The 20,312-nt window shown below is 40.9% G+C and overlaps 1 protein-coding gene across 2 annotated transcripts in view; it reads left to right on the top strand.

Moving 5' to 3' along the window:
• VPS13D (vacuolar protein sorting 13 homolog D) overlaps positions 1-20,312 on the top strand; it is a 283,937-nt gene that overhangs the window by 103,535 nt on the left and 160,090 nt on the right. Inside the window, exons 36-43 of one of the 2 annotated variants that reach the window (XM_023192002.1) lie at positions 1,665-1,754; positions 4,515-4,655; positions 7,316-7,438; positions 10,165-10,239; positions 13,715-13,817; positions 14,820-14,972; positions 17,298-17,433; positions 18,502-18,549. In XM_023192002.1, the coding sequence (XP_023047770.1) occupies positions 1,665-1,754; positions 4,515-4,655; positions 7,316-7,438; positions 10,165-10,239; positions 13,715-13,817; positions 14,820-14,972; positions 17,298-17,433; positions 18,502-18,549 (869 nt within the window). Of the gene's footprint in view, positions 1-1,664; positions 1,755-4,514; positions 4,656-7,315; positions 7,439-10,164; positions 10,240-13,711; positions 13,818-14,819; positions 14,973-17,297; positions 17,434-18,501; positions 18,550-20,312 lie in introns of both variants that reach the window. The other variant, XM_023192003.2, reaches the window with a different exon arrangement.

Raw genomic sequence — 20,312 nt, 5'->3', positions numbered from 1 at the left:
CTTATCTTTTTATGTATCTAAAGATAGTAGTGAATACTGCTAGGCATTTAACAGATAAGCTCAGAAAATAATGGTTCTGTTGTATTATCTCTTGAAAATCAAAAACAAGAATCTTACTAGAAAGTGTACTTCTGAATCTCCACCACAGGGCCGTGTGAGGGGTAAAACGCTATTTATATGTGAGCTGTCCTTTGCTAGAGTAGGGACCAAAGTAGGAGTACTCTGTCCTTTTTTTTTTTTCCCCCCAAAGGTGAGGTCTTTCTTTGTTGCCCAAGGTTGGTCTCAAACTTGGGGGCTCAAGCAGTTCTGCTTCCCGAGTGGCTAGGATTGCAGTGGTTCACCACCACTGCTGGTGGGAGTACTTTATCCTTATGTGCATCACTGCAAGCAGTGTGAGGTTGAGGTCTTTTTTTGAGACGGAGTTTCGCTCTTGTTGCCCAGGCTGGAGTGCGGTGGTGCAACTGGCTCACCACAACCTCTGCCACCTGGGTTCAAGAGATTCTCCTGCTTCAGCCCCCCAAGTAGCTGGGATTACAGGCATGCGCCACCACGCCCGGCTAATTTTGTATTTTTAGTAGAGACAGAGTTTCTCCATGTTGGTCAGGCTGGTCTCGAACTCCTGATCTCAGGTCATCTGCCCGCCTCAGCCTCCCAAAGTACTGGGATTACAGGCATGAGCCACCGCACCCAGCGAGGTTGAGGTTTTGAGGAGAGTAAATGAAAATGTCACTGCTCTGTTTAGTAACTTTCCATTGTTTCGATCTTGCCAGCCTCTTCTTCCTTCAAGTAAACTTTGCTTCTGGGGCTTGAATCTGGCCTCTTGCACATTACAGAGCTTGCTCTTTCCCGGTGCTTCTAAGGCACCACCAGGGCTGCTTGGTTAAAAGTAACAACTGGAATTTTGACTGTTTCCATGAATATCTTTTCTGCAGAGACTAATTAGTTGATTTCTTATTTTTCTATGGCAATCTTAAAATTTTGAGCTAATATTTATCAGAGCATGACTTCTCTAATCAGTCTGCCCATTATTCAGGTAGAAATATCTTTTTTTTTTTTTTTTTGAGACTGAGTCTTGTTTTGTTGTGAGGCTGGAGTGCAGTGGTGCTATCTTGGCTCCCTGCAACTTCCGCCTCCCAGGTTCAAGTGATTCTCCTGCCTCAGCCTCCCAAATACCTGGGATTACAGGCCCCTGCTACCACGCCCGGCCAATTTTTGTATTTGTAGTAGAGATGGGGTTTCACCATGTTGGCCAGGATGGTCTCAATCTCCTGACCTCATGATCCGCCCACCTTGGCCTCCCAAAGTGCTGTGATTACAGGCGTGAGCCACTGTACCTGGCCAGAAATATATTTTTTATGTTCCCACAGGCTTTGGGAATGCCTGGGTGCCAGGACTGGCACTGTGGGAAGGCAAGTGCGGCACTTGCCTCAGGCACAGAGTTTAAGAGGGTGCCAAAAACTCAGCCATGGAGGTAAATAATATTTCAGTGCCATATTTTTAAAACTTGATGCAAAAAAATACATGATGAACAAAATATCAGAATGTTGTGTGCTCTCCTTGGCAAGTATTATTAGCTCTAACGTTTCTTTAATGTCATTTATCTGCAAAAGGCAGTTTTGGTTGCTCCTGTCCTGCCGCTGCAGTAAGGTTTGCTTTCATTGCAGGTCTGAATTTTCTTCAGCGTGTAAGAACTAGCCCTGAAGGCTATGCCCACTTCACTCTTTCTGGAGATTATTATAACTGTGCTCTTTCAGGTCAGTATAAAACATATGTTATCATGGGATTTAAAAAATAAATTTAAACGTTTGCCTGGACCTATTGCTACATAAATTTTGCATGAAGGAAAGGGCAGGAGTGGGGTGGGACAGGGAAAGATGAAAAGCAAGTAGACTGCATGAACACAGAAAATAAAGATTTTCTGTTGTGCTAAAAACATATCTGATATGTGGCAACTAAAAAGATATTTTTGGCTGAGGCGGGGGAATCACCTGAACTCGGGAGGTGGAGGTTGCAGTGAGCTGAGATCACGCCACTGCTCTCCAGCCTGCATGACAGAGCAAGACTCTGTCTCAAAAAAAATTAAAAAAAAAAAAAGATGTTTTTATATCTAATTCTTTTTGATCCTGCAGTTCGGCTTATTCTAGAATATGCCGTTGCTCAATAGTGAAGGATCATTTATTTGGCCCTGAGAGTAGCTAAATTTCAAGGGAGATTTATGCCCACCAACTTTTTTTTTTTTTTTTTTGAGATGGAGTCTCACTCTCTCACCCAGGCTGCAGTGTAATGGCGTGATCTTGGCTCACTGCAACCTCTGCCTCATGAGTTCAAGTGATTACCCTGCCTCAGCCTCCCAAGTAGCTGGGATTACAGGCGCCTGCCACCATGCCCAGCTAATTTTTTGTATGTTTAGTAGAGACGGGGGTTTCACCAGGTTGGCCAGGCTAGTCTCGAACTCCTGACCTCGGGTGTTCCACCTGCCTCAGCCTCCCAAAGTGCTGGGATTACAGGCGTGAGCCACTGCGCCCAGCCAAGCGTTTTAAACCTCAAGTCCCCTCACTCCCCACTAGGTTCGTTTGTTTTATTTGAATCTACTGAGTCGGTGACACTGTATATTCTGCCCTACCTACTCTTTAAAAGAAACAAAAACAAACAAACCACTGTTGATCAGAGCACGCTGTTTTTTGGGAGACATAAACCTTAATAATACTGCAAGCATTTTCAGGTTTCTTTCCTTCCATTTGAAAGACCAAGGTAAGAGCCTATACAGGTTGAAATTCAGAAGCCATAATATATTAGGGCCAAGTGGTTTGAGCAGTGAACTTTTTTGCCTTAAGAGAGCTGAAAGAAGCTCTCATTGGTAGTAGGCATGGACAGAGTAAGCAGAGTAGAGCTAGGCAGTCCAAGGTGTAAACCTCCGACTGCCTGCTCCCTTTGATTTCAATAAGAAATAAAGCCTTGATTTGTTGTGCTGCTGCTGAGTGTTCTAGAGTATTTATCACATTTAATTTTATGTTAGTTAACATTTTCCCTTTGTAACAGATTCACTTAAAGCTAACGCCCTTATTTCTTCATTGTTCAAAATGTTTCACTTTAGAATAATGGCCCAAGTCTTTCTGAGAGAAACTCTTGCATGTGGGAGCTATTTTTCTGAGAATGATTTGTTTTCTTAGGCCAAATATTGCTTACTTTTAAAGTTGTATGAATACATTCAGGTCACTAAATGTCAAATGGTGTAAGGAGACTAATGTACCTACTGTGTGTTACATACTGGTTTGGATTTGTTCAATGGCTGATTGTGTGAGTCTATTTAAAGATCTGTTAAAAATTAACTGGCTTTGAAAAGTTGAATCTTTTAAGTCACAGTGATGTACCATTTTTCATACCCAAGAGATTAGCAAAAATTAAGTGGGACACTACTAATTATTGGAAGATATAAGCCATAGTCCCTGCTGTTAGAACTATACATTAATACTACTACTTTGTAAAACAATTTGGCATGACCTGGTAAATATGAGTGTAAGCATACTCAACAACCCAGCAATGTGTTGCTTCTAGGTCTGTACCGTAGAGACTGTCTTGCCTGTGTGAACTACAGATGCTTGTAGTAGTATTCCAATAGCAATAAAACTGGAATCAAGTGAATGTCTTTCAGAAGTAGAATGGATAAATAGTTATATTCATTATAATGCATGTTAATATTCAGTAGTAAAAACTGCGTACCACGGTGGCCTGCATCACTGTGATGTAGCAGTGTGCTCAACAGTATGCTCAAAGATGTGTTGGTGAGCCAGAATAGAAACTTGAAAAAGAATGCACATGGAGATTCAGTTTATGGAAAGATCACAAACAGGACAGTGTAATGTGTTCTTAAGAAAGGTATATATGCTTGGTAAAATTGTAAAGAAGAGCAAGGAAATGATTAACTAAAAATTCAAGCGAATGGTCACCTGGAGTTGGGTGGGAGAGGGTTGGTAGGAAGGAGGGGAATGAGATGGTAGGGAATGGCCCTTGGGGACTTTAGTTTTCTATTTCTTAAGTTGGATAGTGAGTAGATGAGTGTTTGTGGTATTATTTTATATATTGTTTATATAGTCTTTGTGCATATTTTAAGAAAAAGAAAAAGTTAATGAGCCTTTTTATGTACCTATTTATTCAACCCATGTATTGGTCCTATAGCCAGGAGAATCAAATTTAGTAGCTATTTAAGACACTTTATTATTTTTCCAATCTTGGTCTGAGACTCCTTTTTCCGTCTTGAGTGTCTCAACACATCCTGCCTTTCTTTAGTGGAAGAGGGCACATACGCTGCCTGCCCTCCTTCCTGCCACCACACCCTGCAGACATCTGTAGGGTGACCTGTAGCTGAAGGTGGTTGGTACTTTTGTTGTGAAATTGAATTGGAAGTAGAAAGCTGTTAAGCTCCAGTTTGTCCTTGCTGAACATTTGCGAGCAGTGTTCCCCTATAAACTCTTGATATCTGCTGGACAGATGTCTTATTTCCTGTGTTCTTTTAGGCTGGGAGCCATTTATTGAGCCTTGGCCTTGCTCTGTATCCTGGCAACAGCAGGCAGCTAGTCGTCTTCATCCTCCTCGACTGAAGCTAGAAGCCAAGGCCAAACCTCGTTTGGATATCAATATCACTTCTGTGCTAATTGGTGAGTGGAAAGTTGTCTTTCATGATACCTTTCTGTATCTAAGCTCTGAGTCTGGAAGACTGTTAATCCTAGTTTAGCACATACTTGGGCCTGTACCAGGCATCACTTCTTCATCCTGACCGCTTTCCTGATCAACCCTAATAGCCTCTTGTTTCTCAACCTGTTTCTCCAGCGTTAGCATCCCATAAGGATGCTATCAGTGGTTAAGCAAGAACTTAGGTTACTTGGGAAACTTAAATGGCCATGATGGACTTTCTCCTCATAATGCTTGGTCACTAGAGTTTATTAAATGTCCTGGAAGTGAGTTTAGATTAACTTTGCTTAAGCTGTTCATGGAATAATTCTTAAAAGGTGTGATTTTGACCATATCTTTATAGTAGAATAAATTGCCTTTGTTGCTTCCCATTATCATTTTGACCTAACTCTGAAAATGACTTGCTTAAGGGTTGCCAGGTTAATGGTGTGTTATCTAAAAGTATCTTTGATATGATATGTACTGATATGTATATGTACTTTGATATGATAGGTACATTTCAGTGATATGACACTGAAATGTACATCTCTGGATTCAATGTCATAAATCAGAACTGCTCTATTCTTGTATTTCTGCCAACTAAAAGGAAAGCAAATATAATCATACAATCAAGTAGTGTATACCTTCACTGTGAAAACTCACATTCATTGTTTGATTTATTGATCTTGATGATCTGAGTTTGGAATTACTATGCTTCATCTTTGAGCAATAACATATACTATTGCAAATTGTGAACTTTCTTTGGTGTGTATGTTGGATTGAGGCTTTTAGAATATCCACTTCCTTATGCATGTCAGAGTAGGATGGAAAGAATGTATTGTGAAATGAGACCATAAGTTTGTTGACCTCCCCCCCGAAATTTAAAACCAGTTTTATATGATCAGATTTCATCTACTAATTTGCCTGGTTATTAATATCACCTAGAAAATAGTAAAATGACCCTATGATCTCTCTAAACTATAATGTTTTGACTCCTACATTGTTTCTCACAACATCTCTTACTCTAGAAGGTTAGAGAAAGTTTGTGGTAGTCTTTTGAAAAGCTACAGTAAACAAGAACTTACCTAAAGGGTTCTTATCGGTATTTCTGATGAGCACAGTATATGTTTCTTTAAGAATATCTTCTGTCTGTGCACATTGGCTCATGCTTGTAATCCCAGGTCTTTGGGAAGCTAAGATGGGAGGCTCACTTGAGGCTAGAAGTTCCAGACCAGCCTGGGCAACATTGTGAGACCTTGTCTCTACAAAAATAAACAATTAGCTGGACATAGTGGTGTGCATCTGTAGTCTCACCTACTGAGGAGGGTGAGGGGGAAGGATCACTTGAGCACAGGAGTTCAAGGTTACAGCGAGCTATGATTGTGCCAGTGTACTCCAGCCTTGGAGACAGAGCAAGACCCTGTCTCTAAAAACACCAGCCAAACAAAAGATCTTCCAAAAGGCATTTTTGTCAGTGGTAAAATTTGTTTTGTTTTTTCACCTTCAATTCCTTATTCCGAATACTGTTCTGAAACCCAGAAACGTTGCTGTGACCTCTTAGTGTTTAAATAAATATTACTTCTGTAGCCGCGTGTTATAATTGAAAACCAGAAACCAATAATTCTTCTTCCAGAAAGTATAACATCTTAATTAGTATAAAAGATCTTCATCTAGGTGTGGTGCACTGTAATTATTTTTGTTAACCTGCTATCCCCGTTATAATTCTCTCACAGAAGTAAAACTACTTGTAGAGAATTGTCTGCTGAATTTCAGCCTCTGGAGTGCAGTGGCATGATCTCGGCTCACTGCAACCTCCACCTCCCAGGTTCAAGCGATTGTCCTGCCTCAGCCTACTGAGTAGCCGGGATTACAGGCTCATGCCACCACGCCCACATAATTTTTGTATTTTTAGTAGAGATGGGATTTTGCTGTGTGGGCCAGGCTGGTCTCAAACTCCTGGACTCAAGCGATCTGCCCACCTTAGCCTCCCAAAGTGCTGAGATTACAGGCATGAGCCACCGCGCCCAGCCTCCATATAAATTTTAGATTCAGCTTTTTTTTTTTTTTTTTTTTGAGACGGAGTCTCGCTCTGTCGCCCAGGCTGGAGTGCAGTGGCCAGATCTCAGCTCACTGCAAACTCTGCCTCCTGGGTTTATGCCATTCTCCTGCCTCAGCCTCCCGAGTAGCTGGGACTACAGGTGCCCGCCACCTCGCCCGGCTAGTTTTTTGTATTTTTTTTTAGTAGAGACGGGGTTTCACCGTGTTCACCAGGATGGTCTTGATCTCCTGACCTCGTGATCCGCCCGTCTTGGCCTCCCAAAGTGCTGGGATTACAGGCTTGAGCCACCGCGCCTGGCCAGATTCAGCTTTTAAAATTCTACAAAATGCCCTATAGATATTTTGACGGGGATTGTATTGAATGTATAGATTAGTTTGAAGAGAGTTTTGTGGCGATGGTTGCCTGTTCTTGGTAATCTCTTTCAATGGAGTGTGAGGCTCTCCAGGGCACAGACTTTCTCAGAATCTAGCGCACGCCAGGCATGTAATGAGACACTCAATAAAAGCTTGTTTTGCTGAATTGAAATTATTTGACTTGAACCCTCCATCTTTGTTACTTCTCTTAATATCTCTGGGGGATTCTTTCTAGACCAGTATGTAAGTACCAAAGAATCGTGGATGGCAGATTACTGTAAAGATGACAAGGAAATAGAGTCAACTAAATCAGAAGACTGGATGGGCTCTTCGGTGGATCCTCCATGTTTTGGACAAAGTAAGAGTTTTCACTACACATGTTTAACTAAATCATTTTTGACCTACAAAGCAATGCTTCACTGAGAAATTCACATGGAACCATCATTCTGCGTGGAAAAACCTACAGGAAATTCTGACTATCTTCTATAGTTCTGTTTTAGTCTTTGCAGGAGACAGTTTTCTGGCATGAACTACTGAACTTATAAATGTGGGCTGTAATTCCACCTTTGCGGGGGAGAAAAGATCTGCAACACGTAATTCCTCAGGCCTGGTAATAATGCACATGAACTGGTGCACCTGAGAGTGCATCAGGATCAGCTGTGGTTTGTGTTTTACTCTGCGCAGCATTGATTTTCTAATTGATTGGATCTTTTTGACCAGATTTTTAAAAGCATCTAAAACGGTCTTCTAAATGGAGAGAGAGAGGGTTTGGACATGTTCTTGAAAAGAGGGTGAGCAGGAGCCCATGTGGAAAAAGTTGTTAAAAAGGGAGCCCTGTGCTGTTTATAAAAGAATTGAGTGCCCTGCCTCTTGAAGAAAGAGGAGTCAGCTTGCTCTCTGTTGATGATGCTTTCTTTCCTTATTTAATGGCTCGCCAGCTCTGTTTTCCTCGGAGCTGGGGAGATGCTGATGGACAACTGCATGGTCTTAGTTGTTCCACAAGCCGTTGTCATCCAAATTCAACTCAGCTCCAACTCTTAGAATGTGGTTTCTTTGGGGAGTCTTGGCTGGACTTCACATAGCTCATGAATACTTAAATATTCCATCTGGTCTGCAAACGTGTCATGGGAAGATGGGTGTTCTCAGTGTATGAAGTAATTGTACTGGTTCATCTCTCCTCAGGGTGTATAAGTGGACTTTCTCTCTGCCTTGTACTTCTAGAAAGAGACACAAAGAAATGTCAGCTGTGCTTGTTCTCTGTTTTCCCAGGCTGTTGCTTCTGAGTCTCAAGGTCATTACTTAGGAGCCAGGGCTTTTCAGATATTGTCAGCTTGGATTTTGGCTCCTCCTCCAACCTTCCCAATTTGTGTGTCAAGAAAATGTAACATAGTCTACCCAGAAGACTCTAAATAATTTTTATAATATGTCCAAGAGAGTGTGTTTCTAAAACATTATTCGTGCAGGGGCATCTTCATTTCAGAGTCAAACTCTAGCAAGGCCTAGTCTGCAAGATTCTGATGAAAGATTTTCTTGTCCCTCTCTTTCTTCTTTCCTTCCTCCCTCCCTGCCTCCCTCTCTTCCTTCCTTTTTAAAAGTTTTGTCCCTCTCTCTTTCTCTTTAGTTAAAAAGCTTCCTCATCTATATTAAATGCTGGTGCTGAGTTAAAGCTTGATTTTTATTTATTTAAAGATTTTTATGATTACGTAGGCTTATAAAAGTGTAATATATCTTTTTAATAAGACATAACTTGAATATGCGTAAAGTTCCAAACCTCTTTTCTTATTGGAAATTCCTGGATGGTAGTATAGCACCTTCCAGGATTGTATTCTTTTAGCAGGCCTACTAAAATGATCGTTGGGAATTTATTTTGAAAGCGAGTAGGTTTCAGCCTTGTTGAACTAATCACAAACGTTCAGGTCTTATTCAAGAACAGTAAGTCGTATTTCCTCAAAAGTTATGCTTTTTATTCAGACCAGCCTTAAAATGAACCCTTGGGCATAGCCCTTAACATGAAATTTGGCCTAAGGGACCTGCTGCTTTCTCACTGTTTCTTTATCAGGGGAAAGAAAATACCAGCCTCTTTTGACAAAATTGTTGGCTTTGTTCAGTCAGGGCTGAGATTTTGCTGGTAAACCTGGGTGATGTGGCACTTCATTAAATTTATTAGTTTTGTATTCCAAGGACATTTTATGAAAATATAAAATATTCGGGCTGGGCGCGGTGGCTCAAGCCTGTAATTCCAGCACTTTGGGAGGCCGAGACGGGCAGATCACGAGGTCAGGAGATCGAGACCATCCTGGCTAACATGGTGAAACCCTGTCTCTACTAAAAAATACAAAAAACTAGCCGGGTGCGGTGGCGGGCGCCTGTAGTCCCAGCTACTCGGGAGGCTGAGGCAGGAGAATGGCGGAAACCTGGAAGGCGGAGCTTGCAGTGAGCTGAGATCCAGCCATTGCACTCCAGTCTGGGCGACAGAGCGAGACTCCGCCTCAAAAAAAAAAAAAAAAAAAAAAAAAGAAAATATCAAATATTCTGAAAACTTCCATGCTTGATTTTAGAATTTAAATAAACACTATGAGACAACTCCTTGGTAGAGATTGTTTAAATTTGGAACACATACTGTCTCTTCCCCTGAATTTTTGAGATTCCCTGAGACTGGCATTTTACTTCTGTGTTTTACCAGTTGGAATGGAGCAACCTCCACTAAAATCTGTGCTGATTGATTTTTGTAACTTCTTAATGCCATTTAAGAACATAACACCTTTAAATTAAAAATCTTCAAAAGGCTTGTCATTCTGTTCAAGAGAAGGTTCAATACATATTCTTCTAATTCAGGAAAAAGAAAAAAAAAAAGGAGCATGCTACTTTGATTCAGCTTTCACAATAAAAACTAGTATAAAAATGTGTTCACTTTGTGAAGTACATCCATAACTCTTAGTAATCACTGATGGGAATGACCCTGCACTTGCATGATGCTCGCTATTTTTGTAATGTTCTCTGTTTGTGCTTATCGTTTGGAAGTGAGTCTTCTTATTTCACTGTATTTATTCTTAAGCCTCTAACTTTGTCTCTCCTGTCTACCAGGCCTCCCCCTTGTCTACCTTAGAACTAGGAGTACAGCCAGTCTGACTAACCTAGAGCACCAGATCTATGCTAGAGGTACAGTATAGCCAAGCGAGGGCTTGCTTTATTTTCTTGTTTTAAGAACTACCTTGTACATGAATTTTTTTTTTTTTTTTTTAAATGAGTGGGAACTGAATGGTGGTATTCCGTGTCATGAGTACTTTAGTAATAGGAAAGAACATTTCCAACTGATGAACACAGTGGTGCTTTATATTAGCTGATGCTTACATTGTTTCCCTTAACTTTGGTGGAAATGGAATAAACTCCACAGTGTATGATGCAGAAATATGTTAATACAATGTCAATTAGAGGTGATTTCTCATATTGAAGAGCAAGTGGATGGAGGAACACCGTGCTCCATCAAGCAGTGGTGCCACAAGTCTTAAGTTTATAAAATACCAGCTGAAGATTCCCATGGGAATGCATGGGGCTCTGAAACAGGCACTATAATAATAGGGATAGCACACACACACACAAAAAAAATTCTCAGTAAATAATTGCTCAGACACAAACCTTAATTTCTTTGGATACCAATTTTTGTGTTTAGAAGGTAAAAAAGAAAATTTTCTTTATTTCTATCTCTGACCCTTGAAAGTTTCTTGAGAAATTCACTGGTAAGTGAATATGGCAGAAAACACCATAATCATTGAGGAATTGGGGTCCCATGATGTTCAGTTTTTTATTTTAGGGAGTGCAGCTTAATCTGAATGATTTATTTGTGCACATGGCAAATTCCAGATCATTCGTCATGATTTTTTTAAATAAAAAGAGGCCACAGGAATATAGAACAGGGATGTTAATACTCAGGGTACATTGCCCTGGGTTTTTTTTTCTGGACAATTTTACCAGGATGGATGTTTGAGGGAGGGCTCACGAAGGAAGCCCAGAGCTGAATCTTAATTTATTCATGTATTTCTGCTTCTAAGCTTTCTGTATGTTACTTAATCTTTCAGGCTTGGCCAAGCATTATTCCTATTTAGCTGATAAGGACAGTGAGGTTCAGAGACATTAGGTGATTTGCCTTTATTCACTTGACCAGCTAGTAGCAAACCTAGTACTTTAATCTGCTTCTTAACGATTTACAAACCAGGTCCTTTCTGATGGACTGAGCTGCTTACATAGCATGACAACCTACACTGTTGATAATGGCAGAATTACTGTGTGAAATAAGTCCAAAGGGGTAGAAATTTCCTTAGCTGGAGCTGTTTGAAGCTGAACTTGGATTCGGGTAGCTTTAGATTCTCTGTCAGCCCATGAAGAAATTGGGTTTGGTCACTAGAGGCAGATTTTCTGAGGCCACTAGGGAATAATGTTCTCTTTGATGGACTTGGGAACTTTTGTCTCTGGTGCTGTGCCAAAGGCAAGTACATAGTTTATTTGGATCCTGGTGCAGGAGATGTCAGATTTGTTGCCTGATGTTGGGTTTGAATTTGCGTGCATGCTGTGTATTTTTTATCCTCAGAGAAATGGGTTATTGAAGCCTGTGCCGTTATGTCTAATCAATGCAAGAAGCTTGGAGACCTAAGCATTGTGCCTACCCATGCTATTTAACTCCAAAGCAGTATACTTGTGAATATATTTGTATGGATTCGCAGCACTTTATTCTGTATAACGAACTGATCAAAGCCATCTGCCACCTGTTCTTTTTAAATCTAATTTGCAAATGGAAACTTACAGTCTGGCTCACAGTGGGATATGAAAGCACATCTGGCTTCTTTTTCTCCAGGGCCCTTTATCTACTGTAATAAAAGCAGCTCTCTCATTGCACTCATAGAAGAGGGAGGTGCCTTTCAAAGTGCCACAATAAATACCGTTTACCCTGCAGACAGCTCTTAAATTTTTTACTCCCCCTCTGCTCTTGTCAGCAGCCTTACAGCTACTCCTTAATTTTCTACTTGATGAGCACTAATTTTTTTTAAGGCAAACTTTGGGAGCTAAGTAAGGCCATTGGGGTGAGAAATGGGCATATTCCTAGTGGAGATTATCTTTAGAAGTATTTGGGGTATCTCTAAATGACTGACCACAAAATTGTGGGAACACACTGGAGACTGCTCATTTATTTAGTAGATTACTCTATCTTAGACTCCCCCGAACCATCATCATTATCAAAATAGAACTTGCCTTGACCCAAAATTGGTTGGTTTGCATTGTGTACAGTACTAACCTCTCAAAACTTTAAAAGAGATAAGGGAAAAAAGGAAGTGATTGCTTTTTAAAAGGCAGTGATGTTTACCGACTGTTAGGGTACAGTCCCAGCCTCAGTCTGGAGGATGCAGAAGGCAGGACATGTTGCAGTTTGTCTTCTCGATTTTGTTGGCAGAAGATGTCCTATAGGATGAATTCAGTTTTGCTGTAGTGTTCTCTGCAGTTAGCATTTTCAGCTTCCTCTAGATGTCATTTTCTCCCAACTGCAGAGCATGTGGGTTACGGTCTTTCTCACGCTGTCGTCGTACTTTAATGCTAGACACATAAGAAGATTGAGCCACACCTCCCTTTTTTTTGTTGGTTGTGTACGAGTGTTGTGAACATGTCAACCAGGAGGCTTTCTCACACTGGTTTGCTGCTGCTGCCTCCCTATTTGTGTGGCCAGTGGAGGAGACAGGCCCTTGGTTAGAGGAGCTGCTGCCCTTCCTTTTGGTACTCTGTGTTCCATGTGGAACCACATACCATGGGCAGTGGTACCTGCAGAGGGATCTGTCTGCCAAAGCAGCTGGGGCACCAGAAAATCTGCTTTGGGTTTCTTACAACCTTTGTAGTCAGGTCACCGCTCTCTAGAATTTGGTTACTTACAGTTTTGTGTTGATTGCTGTTTCTTTGCACTTTCCCTGATTAGAAGCTTTTTGTGCAATGAAGCCATATTTTATGTTCCTTTTATGGCTTCCATGGTACTCACCTTATAATAGATGGTGGTAGTGTGGTATCTGTGTTTAAAAAGTGGGCTAACAATTTTGTTTAAAAAGCTTTGAGATGGGATACTTCTGACTTTCCAGGGAGACAAAAACAACTATTAGTATAAAAGAATAGGAAAGAATGTTTTTATTTTATTTTGTTGCAAAATGCATACTGTGACTGTAGGGTAACTTATATAAAGACAGGCTTCCTTGAGGTAAAGGCTTTTGGACAAAGTTTAAATAAGTATGTATGATATATCTTGCTACATTTTAGGTTACCCACTTAGAATATAGTTCTTGGGAGTAATGGGGAGGTCCATTTTTCTTTCTTTCGTGATTCCCACCAAGTTAAGTCCTGATGCCTTCTTCTGAGAGATAAGGCCTGTAAGAGTTGTGGAAGAATTGGGGGCTGGGAATAGTCAATCAGGCAGGGAACAAATCCTCCCATAGCAGCCAGCAAATACATGGAGCTTCTGTTCGTCCTGTTCCTTCTTTCTTGCTTCCACCTTCAGCGCCTTTGCACAAGAGACAAATTTGGGCACTGTCTCCAGGTAGGGGGAGGGTCTCTGCCATGCAGACAGAGGCGTCTGCTAATAGTCTTCTTCTGTTTGTCGCAGCAGAGGTGAAAACCCCCAAGCGCCGGCAGCCATTTGTCCCCTTTGCTCTGAGGAACCACACGGGATGCACTTTGTGGTTTGCCACCCTGACCACCACACCCACCAGGTAAGCAGTCAGTTTATATTACCCCGAGTCATCTCTGCCACCAAAGCCTTCTTGTGCCAGCCCAGTAGAGCAAGGTAGGCCCCCTCTTGAGGCTCTTGGGATGATATTTGAATGAATAACTTGCTGTCTTGCTGAGATTTATGATGGAGGTTCTGGTTTTGTAGAGAATCTGTAGTCAAGAGAAGCAGGTCCTGAGTCTAGTATGATCTTGATTTTGGTATACCTTATGTTTAAAAGCCAAGCAAATCAAGGATGTGAGTAGGAAGTGTGAAAAAGCCAGTCCATCTTTTCTCCTCGATCTCTACCTTCTTTCCTGTTTTAAAGAAGCAATTTATGGTTATTATACCAAATGTTTTGCCATTTTATTCCAAGACTGCTTTGAAAAAATTCCTGTTCTCCCTCTATCCCGAAAGAATTCTTTCATACCTAAAACGCATTTCACCCCAGATGGAATTGGGTGGAGTTTGGAGAACAAAGGAGACTTTACCTTTTCTAACAACTTTCTGCCTGTTTAGATCTTGGCTCAGCCTTCCAAGTACATGGTGATCGTTCCAGCCTAGGTCATGAAGTGCATGGCATGAGTAACAGAATACATTGATTTGAAATCACATTTCTCTGACCGACCTCCCCCAAGTATGAGACTGCTCTAGAAGAGAAGCTTTTTTGTTTTAACAGTGTAGGTCTGTTTAATTCTAACTAGTCACTTAAATGCCACTTGAAAAAGTCATGCCTTAAATTCACATGTACCAGATTCTACTGCTTGAGGTAAGTGACTACAGAGTGACAGCTTTCAGCTGTTTCTAAAATTTCAAGTAAGTTGTGATTCAGCATGAAGATAGCTATAGTTAGCGACCCTCAGGGTCATTCTTTGTAGCTGGGTCATGCAGCCTTTTATTGCTGGGAACTGAGTTGTGAGAAGGTTCTGCTCTTCTGCACGGGGCTCCTGTGACAGGGAGCTGGGAAGAAAGAGGGACAGGCTGATGGCATCTGATTTGGTTCCAGGGCCGCACTGTCTCACAGTGGGAGTCCAGGGGTAGTTCCAGAAGGGAATGGAACATTTCTCGATGATACTCACAATGTTAGTGAATGGCGAGAAGTCCTCACAGGTGAAGAGATACCGTTTGAATTTGAAGCAAGAGGGAAGTTAAGGCACAGGTAAGTATGGTTTATTCTTTTCCTTAAAAAATAAAAAGTGGATGTAACTGAGGGTCCTTAGTGTTTTGCCTTTTCACTTGCCTTATTAATTATTTTGTTTTATTTATTTTTGAGACAGGGTCTTCTTGCTCTGTTGCCCAGGCTGGAGTGCAGTGGCACGATCTCGGTTCACTGTGGCCTCTGCCTCCCGGGTTCAAGCAACTCTGCCACTTGAGCCTCCTAAGTAGCTGGAATTACAGGGATGCTCCACCACACCCGGCTAAGTTTTTATTTTTAGTGGAGATGGGGTTTCATCATGTTGGCCAGGCTGGTCTTGAAATCCTGACCTCAAGTGATCCGCCTCAGCCTCCCAAAGTGCTGGGATTACAGGTGTGAGCCACCACGCCTGGCCCCTTATTAATGATTTTAATGTCTTCTTTTTAAAAGATATTTCTTAAATCAGTGTTTCCTTTTTTTATTTTATTTTATTATTTTATTTCTTATTTTATTTTATTTTATTTTATTTTAATAGAAATGAGGTCTCACTGTGTTGCCCAGGCTGGTCTCAAACTCCTGGGCTCAAGCAGTTCTCTCACCTCGGCCTCCCAAAGTGCTGGAATTACAGGCATGAGCCACTATATCCAGCCTCCTTTTAAAAAATAAAGACTTTGCTGCCATCTTGGAAATACACGTCTTTTCATTAACTATCCATTTATTTGACATATGAGGTGATAACCTGTGTGTTTCACATAATTTGGTGGAAACATAGACATATCATAACCCTCAAGTTCATTGCATCTTGGCCTGATTTTCATGATGGATTGGTGATATGGTATTCTTAAAAGGTTCTCAGAGCATGTTGATTTCCATTTTAATTTACATGTATGCTACATAGTACTTTTAGCAAGCAGATAGTTTCAGGACTCAAAGCTAATGATAAGACAAATTCTGATTCTAAAAAGAACTGATCTGGGGAGACTGCTAGCTGATGCGTTCCTGAAGTACCCATACTAAAAACTGGAATGAATGTGGAAAAAAGGTTCCATCTGATTACTGAGAGATCATAGAATATCCAATAAAGTGTTGTATTATTTACAAATATTTTTCTGTTCACAGGCTGTCCAGTGGATATGAATAGGTTAAGAGAGCATTTGAATAGGTTAAGATTTAGTATTTGAGCCTCATATTTGTTTTCAAGCTGAGCTGAAATTGAAGCGATTGGCTTTAGCTTTCTGTAATCATGTGCTTTTTGTGGTGCTTTCAGTGACTGAATGTGAACTGGCTCACGAGTCAAGCAGGTTTCCTTTTGCATGGCTTTGGTACCCGCACACATTGTTCCCAAGAAGCAAGAGTTCTGAACGTGTGGGCTCCAGGGATTTTATAGGGGGAAAAAAAAAAAGGTCACTATGCTGGGCACATGTGTACTTGGAAGCCACTTTCGTTTCCAGCTACGAGCAGTGAGCATTTTCCATTGGTCCCCACAGTTCTTGGAGAAGCTAACTACAGAACTGTTGGGAACATTTCTGGATAAGCCCAGCCTCTGTCATATCAGAAAGGGTTTGACCTCTTTGTCATTTACATTTTTGTTTCCACGTTTCGTAATCCATTTCAAGTCCCACTATTCTGCTTGAATTCTTCAAAATAAATGCCTTTTCTGGCTTTTTCCCCTTTTGGCACACTGCACCCCACTCCATGCCTCCCTCCCCCCTTCCTGTCAGCCTCAAATCCAGTTCCCCATTTCACTTCTGGCTTGAATTAGGCAAAATCTAAAATAGAATTAAATGTGCAATTTCCTCCTGTTCCTCCTGTTCTGCCCACTGCCTTCTGCTCCAGTTTCAGTCGAGCACAGGAGCCCTGAAATGAGCGCTGTGCCTCTCCTGCCCTGTCTGTAGTCGTGCAGGGCTGGAGCCAAACAACCTCATGTGGTTCTGAGCGAAGTAGGATTTCAACAAAGGAACCAAGAAGAATTTTTTATGCATTTCCAAGATTATGGTTACATGATTAAATCGCTACTGCATTTTTACCACCCCAGTGACATCATTATATAGGTTGGGGTGACGGTTGGTGGGGGAAAGACCTTGGCTTGTGTACAGGATTTGCGTGGTTTGTTCAATGGAGGACAAATGCCACTCTTACTCAGTCAAGCTTTACAGATTTGCAGTTTGTGTTGTAAGTGTAAAACCCAGTTAAACTGTGCTCCTGATTTCCCTTGCATTAGGTAATCTCCAAAAGGTTTAGCCGACTGGGTTTTTACATCATTATATACTGAATGACATTCGTGTCTTTGCTGCTACTTTTCATCCCTTCTGGAGGTTGTGTTTAACATCGCTTTGTTCTGCCTGACAGACACACCCATGACCTCCGGATTCATCAACTGCAAGTGAGAGTCAATGGCTGGGAGCAAGTGAGCCCAGTGTCTGTGGACAAAGTTGGGACCTTTTTTCGATATGCAGCACCAGATAAAAATTCATCTTCCTCTACGGTGTGTGATTGTCAGGAAGTCAGAGGGTTAGCCTGTAATAAGCTTACTCTAATGAAACGTTCATGTTCTTTCTTTCCCCTAATTCTAGGACTGACTGGGTCAGTCATAGGCATTGGCAGTCGATAGGTAGATAAGCCAGGCGATGGTTAGTTTCAGTAGAAAAACAAGATTTAAAATCAGCAGTAACACATTTCCTTACCTGTGCAGATCTATTTCATACTAGCTGGCCTGACGGGCAATTTACTAGTCTGCTGAACCTGAGTCTTGGCTTTATTTCACATATTATTATGCTTTCTGTATACATTGTCTTTTTAATATTTCTTAATAATGCAGCACCTTGATCCTTTTACTCTGTGTCTCCAAATCTTTCTCTGTGGCACAAAGAGAGATGTCCACTGTCGTTTACTTTCTGATCACACATGCTCTCACGCACCCTTCCCCCAGTTTCATCCCTGCCTGTAGTCCTAGTGGTTGGAGGGACGGCCCAGGAAATGACGCAGGTAGCATCCCTGACTTGTAAATGCAGGTGGAGGCTGACATCCTGGCTGACAGAGCTGCCGTGGGTGCTCTTGCCCCATCCTCATTCATACTTCATGGGATACTTGCACTTATTCTTGGGTAGCCCATGGTGAGGTGGAAATGTAGATTTGCAGAGATATTGCAGCTTTCTTCATGAAAATATTCTTAGAGAACACTGTTGCATAAGCGTTCATTTTTACTGTTGCTCTTGTGCCCCAAGTTTCTTAGACCAAAAAACAAAAACAAAACCTTTTCAGGATTACTTTTCAGCCTAAGCTTATGTCTGGTAATGAAAGGACCAGTTCCCTCATAGGTGCCTTTCCTACTGCATTGATGTGTTGGGGAGAAATTTGGCATATGTTGAATGGTTATAAAATGAATATTGTTGTTTCCATATCTTTAAGGGAGATGTTTTATCTTCATAGTAGACTATACTTTACTTGAAAGTATTTACAAACACCACTCTTTGAAGAAAATTATGTTGTCATTAAATTTAATGATGATAATTATCTTAAGTCTGTGCTGACTAACTTTTGAAATCTTTTTCAGATTGGCAGCCCAAGCAGCAGAACAAATATTATACATCCCCAGGTTTATGTAAGTATGATTTTTCTGTTGTCATTGTGTTTATTGCATATATACACTGCACCTGAACCATGTGGATGTACATGTCTTAATGATCAGAGAGACTTTATGACATATATGCAATTGGAATTTATCTATACCCTTTTCTATTAATGATGACCTTCCTTTTCCAAAATCTTGCGAGAAAATGTTTTCACCTAGCATGATGTGTGAGACTGTTACAGGGAAGGAGAAGAAAAGGCACATGTTTGGTCCAAGGTCTCCTTTTCATTCTAAGTTAAAATGGAAATTAACCCGGTATGGCCATGTGTGTTTCATAGTTTTGGGTCCAAAGGTCATGAAAGTAAATAAGAAGGAAAAAGTAGCATTTATTTCCTATTTGGCTTTTGAAACATCATCATGAGATGACATTAACAGACTTATTCCAGGCTTTTATTTATAATTTCTCCTCCCTGATGATTGTGGGTTTTGAAACATAAAATTTCAGGTAGGCCTGAACAATATCAGGGTTTGAAACAACATCAGGATTTCTTTCTTTCTTTTTTTTTTTTCTTTTGCTTTTTTTGAGACGGAGTCTTGCTCTGTCGCCCAGGCTGGAGTGCAGTGGCGCCATCTCGGCTCATTGTAACTTCCACCTCCCGGGTTCAAGTGATTCTCTTGCCTCAGCCTCCCGAGTAGCTGGGACTACAGGTGCATGCCACCACGCCCAGCTAATTTGTTGTATTTTTTAGTAGAGGCAGGGTTTCATCATGTTAGCCAGGATAGTCTCGATCTCTTGACTTCATGATCTGCCTGCCTCAGCCTCCCAAAGTGCTGGGATCACAGGTGTGAGCCACCGTGCCCAGCCTAGGATTTCAAGTAATTGTTACTGACTTTGACTACTGGGGCCTTTTTAGGGTTGGGTCACTGGAAGCTTGAGCTTCGATGATGATTTATGCCTCAGATTGTGTCCCTCTAAAAACACTCTAGAAAATTGTAGTTTGCCTTTTCATTTGGACTTCCTAGAAGTCTTGGTTCAAAACCTGGGGCTCTTCATTTTGTTGTTTATTGGGTTGACTTTCACTTGCTGTTTGTCTTAATAAGAAAGTTGGCAGAAGGAAAAGCTTGAATGTCTTGCCATTTGTTTCTCTGTACGCTCATTCTAAGAGCAGTACTTTCAGAAACGTTTTCTTTGGTGTACTTAACATAGGATTTTTCTACTTTTAAGAAAATTTCCTGTCACATGGTATTAGCACAAAATGTGTGTTGAATGTGTGAATGAACATATGGAAAAATAACGTAATGGCTGTAACCCAAGACCAAAAATAAATAATTTCCCTTCATTATGTTGAGTTTCTGAACCTTGGTGTTCTTTTTATGAACAAGTGATTATTTTTAAAATACAGACATTCTTTAAAATACAGACATTGGTTTTTATATAGGCATGTCAGCAAATAGTATACGGACCTAAATAATATGTTTTATGACATTTAGGAAAAAAGACGTTATTATTTGTTCCTATGAGAGGCACACCAATACAGACAATTCTTTCTTTTACACTTTCTGGATTTTACAAAGACAAATGTTAATCTCAGAAGACTTTCTTCTGTTTTTCTGTATTTGGGCAGTACCCAACCCGTTGTTTGGATATTAATCTAGGAGGAAAATAACACAGAAGGTAAATCATTTAATGTTTTGCAAAGTCCTACCTCATTATTTCTAATTTTAATTGCACTGGATGCTCTTTATTTAATTCCCAGCCAGTAGAGTAGAAAACAAGCCTTTTTCAGTTTCCT

Source organism: Piliocolobus tephrosceles, chromosome 1 (genome assembly GCF_002776525.5).
Source record: "Piliocolobus tephrosceles isolate RC106 chromosome 1, ASM277652v3, whole genome shotgun sequence".
NCBI classification, from domain to species: Eukaryota; Metazoa; Chordata; class Mammalia; order Primates; family Cercopithecidae; genus Piliocolobus; species Piliocolobus tephrosceles.
Note: the sequence above shows the minus strand (reverse complement) of the source record. Positions and strands in the feature narration are given on the sequence as shown.